At 41.8% G+C, this 18,201-nt stretch overlaps 1 protein-coding gene across 1 annotated transcript in view; it reads right to left on the reverse strand.

Moving 5' to 3' along the window:
- Positions 1 to 4,705: 4,705 nt before the first annotated feature.
- The window catches only part of LOC143127381 (basement membrane-specific heparan sulfate proteoglycan core protein-like), a 69,072-nt gene continuing 55,576 nt past the window's right edge, over positions 4,706 to 18,201 (reverse strand). Inside the window, exons 12-20 of the mRNA XM_076288857.1 lie at positions 6,822 to 7,064; positions 6,596 to 6,712; positions 6,454 to 6,478; positions 6,261 to 6,334; positions 6,123 to 6,170; positions 5,924 to 6,010; positions 5,443 to 5,511; positions 5,236 to 5,310; positions 4,706 to 5,104 (exon numbers count right to left, since the gene is read on the reverse strand). Coding sequence (XP_076144972.1) covers positions 5,097 to 5,104; positions 5,236 to 5,310; positions 5,443 to 5,511; positions 5,924 to 6,010; positions 6,123 to 6,170; positions 6,261 to 6,334; positions 6,454 to 6,478; positions 6,596 to 6,712; positions 6,822 to 7,064 — 746 coding nt within the window. The 3' untranslated portion in view covers positions 4,706 to 5,096. The remainder of the gene's footprint in view (positions 5,105 to 5,235; positions 5,311 to 5,442; positions 5,512 to 5,923; positions 6,011 to 6,122; positions 6,171 to 6,260; positions 6,335 to 6,453; positions 6,479 to 6,595; positions 6,713 to 6,821; positions 7,065 to 18,201) is intronic.

Below are 18,201 nucleotides of genomic sequence, written 5' to 3' on the forward strand. Positions count from 1 at the left end.
ATTAATTAATTTTAGTTAAGGCGTTAATTGCCGCTGGCCAATATGATCCCCGCCTAAGTGGGGCATACAATTCAGTAACAAACTATTTCCAATCCTATCTGTTGTTTTCCAATATAATTTATTTGTTTTGCGTTTTAAGTTAATGGCAATCTTAAACAGGGTCTCCCAAAGTGACACTGTCAGAAAGAGAATTCTCACAGGACGTGGCGGCTTTATCCTCATACCTATCTAAGTGTTTATTATACAAATCTACATTCCACCTGATACACAATACCAACAGCCAAATAAATAAAACTGACGTTTGAAAACAACCGATGTTATAGAATGACACTTTAGATTCTCAATGTGAATAACTCATAAATGTCAATATTTCAGACAAGGAAATTCTGTCAATGCATTGTTTTTTCAGTTTACTGAAGCCAAATAAGCTTGAAGCCAACCATCTGTTACACCCATGTTTCTAAATGGTACCTTATGCAACAGTGTGTTTCCTTTAAGGGAATGTTTTCATATCCAAGAAATTGAGATAGCATCACAGTAAACTTCCTCCATTAAAACAACCATCTGCCTCTTCTTTTGCACGCTACACTTGTCCACCAGACGACGCAACGACGGTGCTGGAAGGTGGTGTGTATTCTCGAGACTCCTCTCATTCCTACGATGTCTTCGTGTCCAGCAGCCTTCCTTCTGGCTCTGGTGGCCATGATGCCTGTCCAACTCCTACTTGTATCAGGTTAGTCTGTAACAATACCTTACGATATAGAATTGTTTCCTGAAACAGGTTAGATGCACCCGATCATATTATCTTGTGTCATGCAGGTTATGAGGGCGAAGATAATCAAAGTAGACTGCCAGGCGGTGAGTACCACAAGCTGCTTTTAAATATATTTTGTTTGGAGTGAAATGCTATACTGTATTCTAATTAGTTTACCATTAAGGATATCTTTCTCGTTCTCGTGAGGGCATCTTCTGGTGTTTTTTAACATCCCTTTTAGGATGTGTATAAAAACACCTTGTTTGACCTTGTATGTTAAACAATCTGAACTGACCAAGCAAACTGTTTCTTATGATTCGTATGTGACTGTATACAGTACATTTTCTCTGTTTGATATCTCCAGTGATTTACCTTTTTCTTTCCTTCCCCATTCATAGGCTATGATACCAGGCGCCAACCACGAATAATAGGTAGTAAACATGTACTGTAAATTCCTTATGAGCACTGAGGAATTTGCTTATATAGCCTACTGTAAATGAATTAGTTATCAAGTGTTTATCCTTGACAAGTAGCTCTTCATTTATCATTTTGGAGCTACAAACATTACAAGAAAGATGATTATTTTAGCTCTGAAAGCTGTTATGATTCCTAAAATTGTTATTTTATGGAATTTGTAAAACAATGACAACTAATAGTAAACCATATGAAGAACCCTCCAGAATTATTGGCAACTCTGCTAAAGTTGACCGAAAACCAGTATATATCTGTTGGTGATTTATTGTAATAGGCAGCCATGGCCTACTGGTTAGTGCTTCGGACTTGTAACCGGAGAGTTGCCGGTTCGAACCCCGACCAGTAGGCACGGCTGAAGTGCCCTTGAGCAAGGCACCTAACCCCTCATTGCTCCCCGAGCGCTGCTGTTGTTGCAGGCAGCTCACTGCGCTGGGATTAGTGTGTGCTGAGTGTGTTCATAGATTTGGATAAATGCAGAGACCAAATTTCCCTCACAGGCTCAAAATAATCTATACTTATAATCTATTTATAAGTATAAGTACTTATAATCTATACTTATAATCTCACAATGAAAAAAATGAGGAAAAATACAACCTTGAAGGGAAGAAAAATTTTTTTGAGACAAAGGAAAATCTCATAAAGAAATAAATATTTTTTAACTAAAACATGTTGCTCACAATTGGCACCCCTGAAAAATCCTATAAACAAGACCTAACAGAAGCACTTTCCTATCTATTTTCAATTTATTTAAGTTACTGTAATCAGAGTGTCTGTGAACTTTCAGAAGTAGTTAATTACTTTCTTTTTCACTATGGTATGGAAATAAAGTCACACAGAGGCTAAATCCTCTAGATATTTTTCAACATTGGAAAGACAAGAGAATACACTAAATTTAAATAAAAAGAAAGTGTGTTGACGTTTGTAAGTCAGAGAATGTCTATGACAACTATGTACTTTGTTGAAAATGCCTATATTTACAGTTAAAACAATTATTAAAAGGTTCTAAACATCTGGAAATGTGACAAACATGCTTGCAATAATTGTGAGCGATTTGTTTTTATTAAAAATATGTATTTCTTTATGAGATTTTCCTTTTTCTCAAAATAAATTTTCTTCCCTTCAAGGCATTTTTCCTCATTTTTTTCATTGTGACATTACAATAAATCACCAACAGGTTACGTTTTATACTTTTTTTAGTCAACTTGAGCAGAGGTGCCAATAATTCTGGAGGGTACTGCATTATGATAAAAAAATCTGTCTTAACAAAAAAGGTGGAGTCCAATAGCAAAGACCCCTAAAATAGGTCATCTTTTTTTGAAAATGTGTATGTTCACTCTTCCTAAAGGAATTTCCAGGACCCAGCCAAATGATCCTAATTACAAGTCTACCTCACCAGATAAGACAGTAGACATAACATCCTGCACAAGTTGAGAAAAAGACTTTGAAGAGCGATATCACACTCTGAGTATCTGATGGGGGCATCTTCTGGCGTAGAATAATGCACTTTCATTTTGGCCTGAGAGACAGCATAGTTGATCTGGTAGACTGTATTTAGACTAACTAATAGAAAAGTACAACATTTCATTTGTGTTAATTTCATAGTTGTTGTTTGATATGATAAATGTAATTGTGTAAGATAGGTAGGATAGGTATGTTTTGACCTTTGTGTGTGAGTTGTGTTATTTAGGAAGTCAGTCAGAAATTCTTGTGAAAATCTGAAATGACTGACCTTTTGAACAAATTTAGCAGTGCCTTCACTTTGCCAATGTCCAATGCAAGCACAAAGTGTAAGCTGGCGTAAAATAAAGGACTTCAACATTGAGCTGTGGAAACCTTCTTGTGGGACTGAAATAATGTAAGTGTCTTTTCGCAGGCCTCATATATTTGAATTCAATTTTAATTTGCATTTTAGATTAACTATTGACTATTAATGTTATGCAATTACTGATATTTTCTCAATCTATGTGTTTACTGTGTGCATGTTTGTGCATTGTTTAGCCTATGTTTGTGTGCGGCTGTTTGTTTTCCAGACTGAGCCTAGAAGAAACACAGGTGTGTCTCAGTCCTGATGGTCACCAAGGTAAAAGGCTACTCAGTTGTTGGAATAGGTAAGGGATATATGATTTATTTCTTATTTTTTTTGCAAAACAGCTGCATTTACATTCAGTAATACTTTGATCCAAGTTTGTAATTGTATAAAATTATCATTATAATGGCATGGTGTTACATTGACCATGTTTTCAGTTGCATTTTTGTTAATACCACATACACATGTATGCTTCCATTCATAATAATACTAATTTAACTGTATTGGCATGCAGCAGTTTTTAATGACACATGGGATGCTGAATATGATACTACAGGAAGTGTTTATTACTCTGTACTTTTTAGAATTAATCAAAACCAAAACCATAAGAAGAGATGCATCAGACGAAGAAAAAGCCCATTAAAGCAACCAACCCCCTGATTAATTCCATTCCTTTATGAAGCAGGAAATTGAAGCAACTGACAGATATTTTCCTCAAACATTTTATATAATCATTTAGTCAGTCATCTTTTTCCATGCCCTATCCCTTGTCATATTCTCATGTTAGCCAGTTGAAATAATAGTCACATGCAGCTAATTTATTAGGCAGAATTGACCTCACCAGTTATTACTGTATATGATGAGTGTATGCATATGTTTTTTTTTTTTATGCTATAAGTGATTCTGCTGGATTCAAGTTGTCTTGAATGCAACCACACAGGACTCTTCCATTGACTTGCATTGTATTTAAGACAGTGCCACACATGGTACAACGTGGTATTACAAGACAACCAGTCAGACACTAGCTGGCTTGCATGCCAACTGGTGGATTATAGGCAACACAGTTTTTGACATTATCAAAAAGGCTGTCTGTACACAACTGTTGCTATTTCTTAACATGTTTATGGTTAAAATTAATATATATTATTTTCCATCTATGTATAAATGTACCTGTTTAACTCAAAGTATTGAGTTTTGATTAAAAACACAAATGTTTCACAGATCTGCTGTGATTTCATCAGACGTCAAGGTAAAGGTAAACCCTGAAGGACAGTGATCAGATTCTGCACATGTGCTCTGTACTAGACCACTCTGAAAGTTAAACTAGTATCACTCAAATCACTTTATTACCCTTCTCATGTCCTCCTTTTTGTGATATTGACATGTAAAAGGAATGGTAAGCGCTTTAATCAAGACAGATTGGAAAATGGTCATAGCTGCTCAAAGATGTTGCGATCACAATTATTATGAAAAAAATATGATTTGGCAGGTGCCCCACACATGAGATGATAAGTACAGTATACTGTACATCACCTTCAACATCACCTTCATAACCATATGCCCCCCCCCCATTGTTGGAAATTCATCATGACCAAAATGCCCCCATGTCAATGGCATTTGTCAAACTTCATTGAAATGTTCCAATAAAAAGATAAAGATACATTGATATTCTAAATCTCCTGTTTTTGTTTGGAAATGCTGAAGCTCACAGTTCCCACAATTTATAACTTGTGGCCTCAAATGTTGCAGATCTCTCTCCGTCTGTCTGTGTGTATTTGGAATGTTTTGCATTATACAGTTTTTCACAATTGCTAAAACACATTTTTTTTTAACCTGTCACCCTTTTCTCAAAACTATTCAGTTTTGTGTATGTGTGTGTGTGTGTAAGAGAGAGAGAGAGAGAGAGAGTGTGTGTGTGTGCTTACAATACTTTGTGGCTTCTCTTAAAGTAACATGCATGGTAGCATTACATTTTGGCACACTTTATACTTTTTGAAAGTAATGCTGACATTCATCAAAATCTTCTGGTTTTCAAACCCTGAATGACACGATGGTCCAGCTTCAGTGATCTGTTTAAAATATGTTTAATTTAAATATTAAACTGAATATTAGTTAGCCTACATTTCACACAAAACTATTGCACTATGACTTAGCCATAAAATATCACCATTGTGCAATGCTGAATAAAAAAGAGCCCTACCTTTTGTACTAAACTCCTTTGCTCTAACATTGACTGTAGCGTATGTTACATCGCCATTTGGTGGCTGATCTTCCCCTGTAATTCAATTGACATGGGATCTTTTACATTATGAATGAATATGTAATTGGCACAATTAGTTCAACTGAACTGTATAGTCTGTTGCAATTATGAATTACTGAATGATATTAGATAGAGAGAGAAAGATACCTTTATTTTTTGGCTTCTTTGCTGTAATGTTAACCTTAGCGTAGATCACATCACTGGGCACATGTTCATCTTTAAGGAATGGAGATTTTACTGAATCAAAATCCACTGTACTCAACAACTGGTAGAGAAATCCACCCTTAGCCATCAACATGTGCGATTCATCACAAATAGAGATACATCTATTTTTAAGCTAGATGAAGTGTAACAGCTCCTAACACTTGTTATTGCTATTATTATGGTTGCAGTGGTGGGTTGTGTTGTGTGTGAGTAAGACAGAGAGAGAGAGAGAGAGAGTGAGTGAGTCCATGTGTGTTGGCACTCAGGATAAACTAAACATGTTTCATCTGAACTGTTTACTGCTTTGAGTTCTGAATACACATGTTCTTTAGTTGTGTCCTCATCTCCTGTTAAAAATGAAGAGAACATTTGGCAAAAGAGAATATTTGTAATGGGATTTCTCTAAAACAAATGTCTAACTTACCACTGTTGATTTTCTGCTTATTTTTGATCGGTTTCAGTTCAAGTTGAGCATATGTCAAATCAGTTGTAGATCCTGTTGTATCCTCATCTGGAGCGTTGTACAAATGATATTGAGCATGTTCAGTTTAATTCAGAGATAAAGTCAGAATAGCAGTTACAGAATTCAAATTCAAAATTCAAATGAAAACAAAAAGTAATACCTTCTCCTCCATTTTGCATGTTGACTGTGTCATACACATGTGTTATGTCTGTAAGAAAGAATTTGATAAATACAGTACCTAGATGCACTCTGTTCAACACATATTTCATGCAGATAATTTTTTATTCAATCAACTGACCACTCTCCAGATGAGTACATCCTTGCTGATTCAGGTGTTGAGTTTGGTCATTAAGTCTCTGATCTTGATGAGCGCTACAGGCAGACAAAGGCATTCAATATGAAGATATTAGCGGTATACAGAGAAAATGTGTACCAGATAGCATGAATTGTGAAATGACTGTCACAAAGGCAACAAAAGAAAGGAAACTCACAAAGTTGTTGTATGATCATGCAAACCTGCAAAGAGATGTATAACACACAGAATGTTTACATAATGTAGGTGGATTGCCCAGCAGTGATTATTCTAGCAGTGATTTTGGGGTCTTTTGTTTTTGTTCTCAACCTCACTCTTACCCTTGACTTTTTTGGAGCAAAACAGCAGGGCCAGCATGATAACCAAAATTAAGAGAGTCACCAGTACCACAGACACAGCGACTAGCACGTGGGAGGACCCAGGCTCTGAGAATGAGGCTGTAGGCACAGAAGCATTACATTGGTCACAGCAGTCCACAAACTGTTGTATTAAAGTTCAATAGTCTTAGATTTACTGTTCTTTCAATTTCAGAGTTTTAGGCCTTACCTTTAACTGTAACATAGGCCATAAGTGATATTCCTTGTGTGTTGTCACATTGGTAGTAGCCCTCATCCTTCCTTGAGACAGCAGTGATGGTCATTTCTCCACTTGTATGGTTTTTCAAAGGCAAGCTGTCTTTAAAGAAATTAGCGTGGAATTCAGCTGGCTGAGAGCGATACACACAGCGCAGACTCAAAGGATCTCCCTCAGTCACTGGGTAGGCAGGGCTGTCAATGATCACAGGCCCATCTGATAGAACACACACAACATAAACAACAAGTTGGATGCACATGTTAAATAAAAGGCCTACAGTCACTGTTAGCTTCAGTGCGGCCTATAGTGACCGTTAGCTTGTCCCATACAGCACTATAACCCCCAACCCCTCAGAGCAAGCCAGCAGCAGTCAACAGAAGAAAGCAAACACCACAATTTTTAAAACAATACATACCAAACAATGTAGCATGTGTAGTGAATGTGACAGGCATAATTCACCTTTGTTATTAAAGGGACACCAGGCAAGCCTGATGCTTTTTCTCTACGAAACTCCCCCTCGCTCGGCCTGAAGCTCTTTTCCTTTTCTTTGCGTCTTCTGTCAAGGGTTTTCGCTGCTTCTTCGCCGGCTCTTTTATACACACGTTTGCAACAATCTCTAGCATTTTGTTAACCTGCCTGCTTCGGTCGGCGGGTAGGATACACTGAACTTGCAAGCGGGATATTCTTCCTACAGGCAGTAGGGGCGGGCGAGAGAGTCTTCATTCGCCCTGTAACGAGTAATTTAACCATATACCGACTTACGAAGATGAATAATTAACACAAAAACGTTGCCTGGTGTCCCTTTAAGTGTGGTTCTACACACCGTTCATATTAAACGCAGCACTTTGTTCTGTCTGTAGTTACTTCATGTAAGTATGACTGTTTAGGGATCGGGGTCCCTTTAAATGTTATGAATGTGTGATGACATCTAGCCCCATGCCTGTTTTGTTGCTGGACAGCGGCATTTTTGATTTCAGTGTTTTTCCAATGAAAATAAACGACACACAAATTTGTGTGCTTAACATGAGAAATTGTCTCTTGCGATTTACTGCAATTTCCACACATACATACAATAAATGGATGCATCAAAGGCTAAGGTAATTTAAAACCCTAACAAAACAAAAGTGGAGCTGGGGTATTTGTTTGGCAAGCTGATGATAGTTTAGTGCAACCAGATGATAGTTTACGCGAAATTGTCTCTTGCGATTTACTGCAATTTCCACACTGGTGACCCCGACGTTAGTCTGCTGGACGTATCCAGAGACACGACCATGACCGCGAACGCTGTTACCCTCAAACTCCCCGAATTCTGGGAATCGTCGGCGTCGGCATGGTTTGCCCAGACTGAAGCGCAGATCACGTTGTGTGAGATCACCGCAGATACAACAAAGTACTACTACGTTGTGTCGGCTCTCGGAAATTCAACAGCATTCAGAGTGGTGTCTCTTCTTAAAAACCCTCCGGCACCTGAGAAGTATATAGCACTCAAAGCCCACCTGTTGAAAATGTTTGAACTGTCAGACGCTGAGAGAGCCAGCAGGCTTTTCTCCCTTCAAGGACTGGGTGACAGCAAACCGTCTGAGCTCATTGACCATATGCTGGCCCCCCTATGGAAGCTGCCAATGGTAGCCCCATCCGCACGTATGGAACGAGGTACGTTGAATTGTGTTTCGCAGGACAGCAATTTGGCTGGGACTTTGTTACAGCAAAGGTTGCCGTTCCCCTCCTCGGAGCCGATTTTCTGTATGCACATGGACTGTTGGTAGATGTAAAGAACCGCCGTTTGATTGATGCCGTCAGATTTTGTTCTTATACGTGCACGCTCAGCGGGACGGACTCCATACGACTCTCTAGAATGCTCTCAGCCTCAGATGACTTCCACCGTCTACTTGCCGAGTTCCCAGCGCTCACTCAGCCCACTTTCTCTGCATCCGCCGTGAAGCATAGTGTGGAGCAACATCTCGCCACTACTGGTCCACCCGTCTACGCCCACGCTCGGCGCCTCGACCCAACCAAGCTTGCCATTGCAAAGGCTGAATTTGCAAACATGGAATGCCTGGGTATAGTCCGTCGATCCGACAGCCTGTGGGCATCACTCCTCCACATCGTCCCCAAACCGGGTGGCGGCTGGCGCCCGTGTGGCGACTACCGGCGGCTTAATGAGGCAACGACACCTGACCGATACCCAGTCCCGAACGTACAGGATTTTTCAGCTCACCTGGCAGGTAAGGTGATTTTTTTCAAGGTGGACCTCGTCCGGGGATATCATCAGGTGCCGGTACACCCACTGGACATTCCCAAAACAGCCGTGATCATGCCGTTTTGTCTTTTTGAGTTCCTGCGCATGCCTTTCGGCCTCAAAAACGCCGCCCAATCTTTTCAACACCTCATGGACTCATGGACTGGTTTTACGGAACCTACCTTTTCTTTTTGTGTACCTGGATGACATCCAAGTACAAGTATCAGCACCTGGCGCACCTCCGAACACTTTTTGAGTGACTTGAGTGACCCCAACACGGGCTAATTGTCAACCCCGCCAAGTGCCAGTTTGGTCTCTCCACCGTTGACTTCCTGGGACACAGTCACTAAGGACGGTGCAGTCCCTCTCCCATCAAAGGTGGAGGCAGTAACACAGTTCCCACGCCCGCTCACTGTCAAATCCCTGCAGGTGTTCCTCGGCATGGTGAATTTTTACCACTGCTTCATCCCTCGAGCTGCTCAGCTCATGCGGCGCTTGCACGAGGCCTTGAAAGGTAAGCCCAAGCACCTTGCGGACTGGTCAGAGAGCAGGGACAAGGCATTCGCTGCCACTAAGGCAGCCCTAGCAAATGCCACCATGCTGGCGCATCCTTCTTCAACAGCCTCTATCGCCATCAATTCGGACGCCTCGGACTACGCTGTCGGTGCTGTCTACGAGCAGTGGGTAGGCGGGGCCTGGCAGCCGCTGGCTTTCTTTAGCCATCAGCTGCGTCCCAGCGAGCGTAAGTATAGCACTTTCGACCGGGAGCTGCTTGGTCTCTACCTCGCCATCAGACATTTTCGTTCCTTGCTGGAAGGTTGACGCTTTTGTGGACCATAAGCCACTGACTTTTGCCATTGCCAAGGTGGCTGAGCCGTGGTCCGCCCGCCAGCAACGTCATCAGTCCTACATTTCAGAGTTCACTACGGACTTGCAACATGTTGCTGGTAAGAACAACTACGTGGCGGACTGTATGTCACGGGCTGTGGTGGGGGCAGTCCATCTTGGCTTTGATTACAACCGCATGTCAGCAGATCAGACCACAGACCCGGACGTGCAACTCCTGAGGACCTCAACTACAGGGCTGCAGATCGAGGATGCTGGCACCATGCTCCTGTGTGACGTCTCCACAGGCAGTCCTCGGCCAATCGTTCCCACAGGATGGAGTTTTTGATGCCATCCATGGTCTCTCCCACCCAGGTTCGAAAGCGTCACAGAGACTGGTTGCAGCAAAGTTTGTCTGGCACGGCCTCAAGAAGGACGTTAGGGACTGGACTAACCCCTGTGTTGAGTGCCAACGGGCCAAAGTACACCGTCACACTAAAGCCCCGCTGGAGTTGTTCCCGGTTCCAGAGAGACATTTTGACCGTGTGAATGTAGATCTGGTCGGCCCTCTGCCATCCTCTCACGGTTTCACATACCTGTTAACCATGGTTAACAGGACCACCCGCTGGCCTGAGGCTGTGCCATTGACGTCGGTGGCGACTGTTGAGATGACACGGGCATTTATCGGAACCTGGGTTGCTAGTTTCGGCACCCCTTCGGATATATCCTCTGACTGAGGCACGCAGTTCACGTCTGAGCTGTGGAATCCACTCTACCGCACGACTGCATATCACCCGGAGGCTAACGGACTCTGTGAACGTTTTCATAGGTCAATGAAGGCTGCCCTGCGTGCCAGCCTCAAAGACAGCAACTGGGTCAACAAACTCCCGTGGGTGATGCTGGGCATCAGGACCGCGCAAAAAGAGGACCTACAGTCCTCATCCGCCGAACTTGTTTATGGACAGCCGCTGGGGGTCCCAGGGGATTTTGTCCCTAGCACCACGGTTCCTTGGTCTGCTACTCTCCAGCGGTCTACTCTATTGGACAATGCGAGGCTTTTCGCACCTGTACCTACCAGGGCTCCGAACCGGTTCAAGGAACGAAAACCGAAAACGCATGGAATTTCCGAGGAGCGGAAACGGAAACGAAAACAAAATGGTCTTCAACTGTTCCGGAACAGAAGCGTTATTCTGAAATCCACAAAACCGGTTAATAACGATTTTTTTTTTCGTTCTCTATATATTTTATAAAATTTCACAAAAGCATATCCTATGTCAGGGAGACTATTTCCGGTTGTGCGAAAAACAAGCCAGCATCTACACTGTTAATGTGAGCTAACAAGCCGCTATGTAGCCAACTACTGTAGGCGAACAGCCTAATAATTTGATTTCTGCAGTTTGAAAATAAAAAAACTAATAAATGGACCTTTGGTCCAAATGTGTATATTTTGTCTTGCTGTTGTAATGTAACTTATCCGTCTGCCACTTCGGATCTTAGGCCAGCTCGTCGCGTAGGCTCCTGAAACTGATTTGGAAATTGTTTGTAGCCTATGCGTAATAGCCTATTTTGGCTGTCCACACCTTGTCGTTTTAAAGTCGGGATTTGAAATGTTTGCGCAATTCTATGTAGAAGAGATACTGTAAACGGGAAATTTGAGATAGGCCTTGTCAGCAACAGACAGGTTCGTTTATAAACAGGGTTGGAATTATAGCGCAAGCCTTTAAGATCTCCATATGGATAAAACTTAGGCTACAACCAGGTTTAGCACGTATCCAGAAATATTTTTGATAAGAAATTATTTATAGGCATAGCAAGGCCGTAGTCATGATATCAACATTGGGGGGGACCAAATCTGTGGTGGGGTCTGAGGGACCCCCAAACAGAATTTCAATACATTTCCTACCATAAAAAAATATTATTAAAAATCACAAACAAGTCGTTAGTTAGGTCAGTCAATTAGGTTATTCCAAACTTTTGACGGACATAGGCATGGCATGGATGGATTATGAACCCCTGGACACAGATGCCCCCCCCCCCCCCTCTCTGGTGAGTTTTGTGAAATGAGAAGGGTGGAGAAGAAGCAACTTCACTGGTCCATCCCTGGACCCATGACTCCATTTGTTTTCAAAATGTATACTTTAAAAGAAATTACAAACTAGAGTATATTATGATAACCTCTATATTACACAGAATGTGGTTCTTTGATTTATTACTTACACCTGAAGATTTTTTCTAAGGCTTAGACTCATAGGTTTGGAGCCTAATAAGATTTTGTCTTTTAATTTAGATTTTATTATGCTGGCGGCTAATCACACAATTTTAACATAGTTTGAAAGGGACAGGATTCAGGAATAGACTACTAAGACAGGTCCCTCTACTGTCTGACTCACCTCATGTTACCCCCTGTATGCATTATAGACTGCCCAGCTAGCACAGTTACATTGCCAGTACGTTGCTGCAATGTAACTGAATGACCCAAAATACATTGCCACAACGTCGTATCCAACGTTGCCACAACATGCAAAGTGAAAGGTGAGAATTCGTAACCGCAACGTCACTCCCCAACGTTGCCAATCCGTAACTGCAACATTAAGTTACGTTGCAGCAACGTGGAATTGAAAGGTGCCGTTTCGTAACCGTAACGTAAGTTACTGACGCCACCAGTCCTGTTCAGCAACGTTGCCACAACATGCAAAGTGAAAGGTGACAATTCGTAACCGCAACGTAACTCCCCAACGTCGCCACTCCGTAACCACAACATCAGGTGACGTTGCAGCAACGTGGAGTTGAAAGTTGCCGTTCCGTAACCGTAACGTAAGTTACCGACGCCACCAGTCCTGTTTAGCAACGTTGCCACAACATGCAAAGTGAAAGGTGACAATTCGTAACCGCAACGTAACTCCCCAACGTCGCCACTCCGTAACCACAACATCAGGTGACGTTGCAGCAACGTGGAGTTGAAAGTTGCCGTTCCGTAACCGTAACGTAAGTTACCGACGCCACCAGTCCTGTTTAGCAACGTTGCCACAACATGCAAAGTGAAAGGTGACAATTCGTAACCGCAACGTAACTCCCCAACGTCGCCACTCCGTAACCGCAACATCAGGTGACGTTGCAGCAACGTGGAGTTGAAAGTTGCCGTTCCGTAACCGTAACGTAAGTTACCGACGCCACCAGTCCTGTTTAGCAACGTTGCCATAACATGCAAAGTGAAAGGTGACAATTCGTAACCGCAACGTAACTCCCCAACGTTGCCAATCCGTATCTGCAACATCAGGTTACGTTGTAGCAACATGGAATTGAAAGGTGCCGTTTCGTAACCGTAACGTAAGTTACCGACGTCGGCAGTCCTTAACAACAACTTCAGGGTACATTGCGGCAACGTCGCAAGTGGAAGGTTTCATTACGTAACCGCAACGTAACTTGCCAATCCGTAACCACAACAATAATAAAATTATAGTATGTGCCTTACATGACAACTACCCTTCTTACAGCACTTGTACATAGGCCAATTAATACCTGTAGGCACAGCGAATGCTTTGATCCGGGTGATATTACTGTTACTGTGGGAGAGAGACAACCTATGTAACATCAGATCACATCTTCATGGTTATCCATTTTGCTATTAATTACATACAGTCTATGTATGAACTTACCTTATGTGTGTAGCTGATTTTCAACCATTCAGGCTTATGTCCTCCAACAACATACACGATGGAATTGTCAGCTGGACTTTTATACTGGGTTAGAACTAGTAGTTTCACGTCCATGGTTTCTTTTTTTTTAAATAAACCATTGAATTTATTGTTCAAAACATCATAGTTGAGCCTAAGCTAAACTGTTTCAACCATATTGTTTCAAAATCAATAACAATAATAGCCTATAAACGAGGCAACTGACTTGCAATGCATGCTGGGAAGCAAACCTCAACATGAAATAAGAGACACCTTAGGCTACATTAGTTCCCCCCTCATTATGAAATACTTTTTACAGTTTTTCACCGTTTTTCTCATTTGCTAAAACACTAAAACCCATGGGCTGAAGAAGGTTCTCAGTTGCCTGAACTCATTTAGCTACTGTAATTGTTCAGTCTGTTGTCAATACCTTAAACCATTTCACAGTTGCAGATCCCACTTACACTTTTCAGCAAAACTAAACACATTCGCATTCTCAAAACACATTTTGAACTCTAATGCACATGTCATCCATACTGGTAAACACAAGTGACAACAATTACAGTTTTTTTTAATTGCTAAAACACAATTTCTGAAACCTTGCTCCATTTTCTTAAAGCATTAAACACAAAACCCTATTTACAAGCACTATTTACAAAACCTCTGACTCCTCTTGCAAAATCAAACTTTCGCCTCAAAACAGGAAACATCAAGTAGAAATTACTACTTTGCTTTGCTCTTTGCATTTTTTTGTTCTTCCTCCTCCTTGTACCTCTATTTTTACAGTATCCTGCATCTCACAAACTTGTCCTTTGATTCTTGTTCTTTGTTGATATGAACTTGCACCAGTCAAAATCTATTGAGCAGTCAGTACTGTAAACAAATGGAAAGCACAATGTTCAGGGCCATACGATTTGTTTACAGTATTGTACAGTGTCCAATAAAAATCCTCTTTCTTGCCATCCTCCCCTTCCTCCTCATCCCCCACTTTGCATATGCACTCGTCTTCTTACATAGTTTCTTCTATCCATTTTCATTCCCACCTTCAACAACCTGTTTGCTCTCTGAACTGGCGTATATTGGTTTTGTCACATCATTTGAAACAAGTGAAATCAATTTTGAGTGGTTGTGTTTAATCGATGATATGTGTATGTCTATTTCTATTTCATTTTTGCCACTTGTGTTTACCAGTATGGATACAGTACATGAGCATTAGTGCAGAATGTGTTTTGAGAATGAGTGTTTAAAGTTTTTCTAAAAATTGTGTTTTACCATGTGAAATGGTTTAAGGTATTGACAACAGACTGAATAATTAGCTTAATGAGTTCAAGCAACTGAGAACTTTCTTCAGCCAATGGATTTTAGTGTTTTATCAACTGAGAAAAACTGTAAGTACTCCTATATTTTAGATGTTACATGTAATGTACATATACTGTATATATCACCACATATGTATTGTGCATACATTGTATGTGCATGGTCTCATATATACATATATATTGTAACATATATGGTGCATATATGTTACAATATATATGTACATATATCTTTACAAATATTACCAATACATTTCCCCATATACATCTGAATACATTATGGTGGATATTTCTAACTAATTTGGGGCAGTCATGGCCTACTGGTCAGGACTTGAAACCGAAGGGTTGCTGGTTCGATCCCCGACCAATAGGTAAAATGCTGACCTGATCACGATATTGTGGCACCATTCTTCATGGTAGCATTAGTGCAGAATGTGTTTTGAGAATGAGTGTTTAAAGTTTTTCTAAAAATTGTGTTTTACCATGTGAAATGGTTTAAGGTATTGACAACAGACTGAATAATTAGCTTAATGAGTTCAAGCAACTGAGAACTTTCTTCAGCCAATGGGTTTTAGTGTTTTAGCAACTGAGAAAAACTGTAAGTACTCATATATTTTAGATGTTACATGTACTGTACATATACTGTATATACTGTATCACCACATATGTATTGTGCATACATTGTATGTGCATGGTCTCATATATGTACATATATTGTGCATATACATATATCTTTACAAATATTACCAATACATTTCCCCATATACATCTGAATACATTATGGTGGATATTTCTAACTAATTTGGGGCAGTCATGGCCTACTGGTCAGAACTTGAAACCGAAGGGTTGCTGGTTCGATCTCCGACCAATAGGTAAAATGCTGACCTGATCATGATGTTGTGGCACCATTCTTCATGGTAGCAAATGGCAACATCATCAGCTGACCAGTTCACAATGTTGTGGCAACATCACTCACAATACTACATGGCAATGTCATCGGCTGACGTCGCAGGGACGGTTCCCATGGCACCAAATGGCAACGTCATCAGTTGACCCGTTTACAACATTGTGGCAACATCACTCCAAATACTACATGGCAACATCATCGGCTGACGTCACCGGTACATTTCCCACAGCACCAAATGGCAACGTCATCGGCTGACCTAATCACGATGTTGTGGCAACATCACTCCAAATACTACATGGCAACATCATCGGCTGACGTCGCGGGGACGTATCCCACGGCACCAAATGTCAACGTCATCAGCTGACCCGTTTACAACGTTGTGGCAACATCACTCCAAATACTACATGTCAACGTCATTGGCTGACGTCGCGGGGACATTTCCTGATACTAAATGGCAACGTCATCAGCTGACCTGATCATGATGTTGTGGCAACATCACTCACAATACTACATGGCAACGTCATTGGCAGACGTCGCGGAAACGTTTCCCACGGCACCAAATGGCAATGTCACCAGCTGACCTAATCACAATGTTGTGGCACCGTTCTTAACGGTACCAAATTGCAACATCATCAGCTGACCAGGTCACAACGTCGCTGCAATGTCACTAATGGTACCAAGTGACAACATTGTCTTGCAAAGTAGCTGTGACGTTGCAACAACGTAGCCAGAAGGTAATGTCGCTGTGACCAAATGACAACTTTATGGCGACGTTGCTGCAATGTCATGTGTTAGCTGGGTGGCTTCTGACAGAAATTACGTTTTGTGCCAACATGTAGAAACACTAGGCCTACTACAGCCTTTAATTGGTGAATGGAGGTGCAAATTCCTTTCTTTGGTTATTGTCCGCGATTCACATTAACTGGCTATCACGTATTGTAAACGTCGCCACATTTGATCACGTTTTACCTGCATGTTTGCGCGATTGAGTGCGCATCTAAATAATATGCAGGATGCAACAATCATTTCTAAGAGGCCTATAAACTGTAATTTCTGGCATTACTACTAGCATATGAATGCATTATTTCTGTTGAAAGACGTGAAAGAAATGACACAGGCTTGCACAAATTCATCATTTAAAATAAAACGTTTCACTTTCGTGAGAATAGGCTACAATATGGAAAATGTTCCCTTTCAGTCTGATCGGCTCCAAACATGTATGGGATTTCCTTAGCCTGTGCTACACCTTTCCAAGAAGTTTTGTGAAAATTGTACCGGTAGCTTTTGCGATATTGTTGACAGCCCTACCTCACTGCAGTAGGGTGCAGTAAATGGAAGCTTTTGATAGCGCACGCCACTAACGAAAAACGGAAAATCACCAGGACAAACCACTCAGGGGTGTAGGCTACTCTGGAACCATAAGTCACTAATTTGTGCATGATTTACATTTGATTACATTTCAGATACGTGTTTGTTTCCTGTAGGCCTAGTATAGCGCTTTATTCTTTCTTTATTTTTTACTATGTCCGAATATTGGGGGGGACATTTTGATCATATTTGAATATTGGGGGGGACACGTCCCCCTCAATGTCTATGGTGACTACGGCCCTGAGGCATAGGTTAGGCCTACAGTAAGTCTGTAGGCTATGGGATGGACAGCCCATCTGAATGTTTTTGGATGCCGCCTGTGATTTATTATTTTTGGGCATAGCTACGATATAGGCTAAATCAAGGGGAAATAATGAATACGTCTATTCTAAGGTAAAGTCCACAAAAATAGACTTGATAGGCCCGAACTTTAAGAACGAACAATATTTTGCGGTCCGAACCGGTTCAGGACCGATATGTTGGTGGCGGAACGCATACAAGAACGAAAACGTTAAACATAGGCCTACCTGAACCGTTCGGAACGGAACGTTTGAAAAATAATTTTGTTTTCAAGCCCTGGTCCCTACTTCCCGTCACGGCCTCCCTCAGTCGCACATTCCCACTGGGCTTCAGACGGCTGACTATGTTTTCATTCGCCACGATGCCCACAGAGGACCGCTACGCCCGCCCTACGAGGGCCCATTCCGTGTTTTGGGCGGCAAACTGGAGCGCCTCTCCATTGACCGCCTCAAACCGGCTCACTTGGATGTGGCTAGGCCTGTTGACCTGGCCCAGCCCCCACGACACGGATGGCCTCCAGCTCTGCCCCCACCCCAAGCCCCAAACCCCAAACCCCAAGCCCCTCCCAAGCCTCCCACACTCCATGCCCCACACCCGTGTCATGACGGGACACCTGCCGCAGTTGGATCTCATCGACCTCCGGTACAGCACAGCCGTTGTGGACGGTTAATACGCCCACCTCCCTGTTAACTTCTGATATGGTGAATTCTGGGGGGACGTGTGT

This window comes from Alosa pseudoharengus, unplaced genomic scaffold (genome assembly GCF_046254945.1).
Source record: "Alosa pseudoharengus isolate Yale_2024_CS ecotype anadromous, Long Island Sound unplaced genomic scaffold, YU_APseudo_1.1 YU_APseudo_1.1_scf_17, whole genome shotgun sequence".
In the NCBI taxonomy this organism is placed as follows: Eukaryota; Metazoa; Chordata; class Actinopteri; order Clupeiformes; family Clupeidae; genus Alosa; species Alosa pseudoharengus.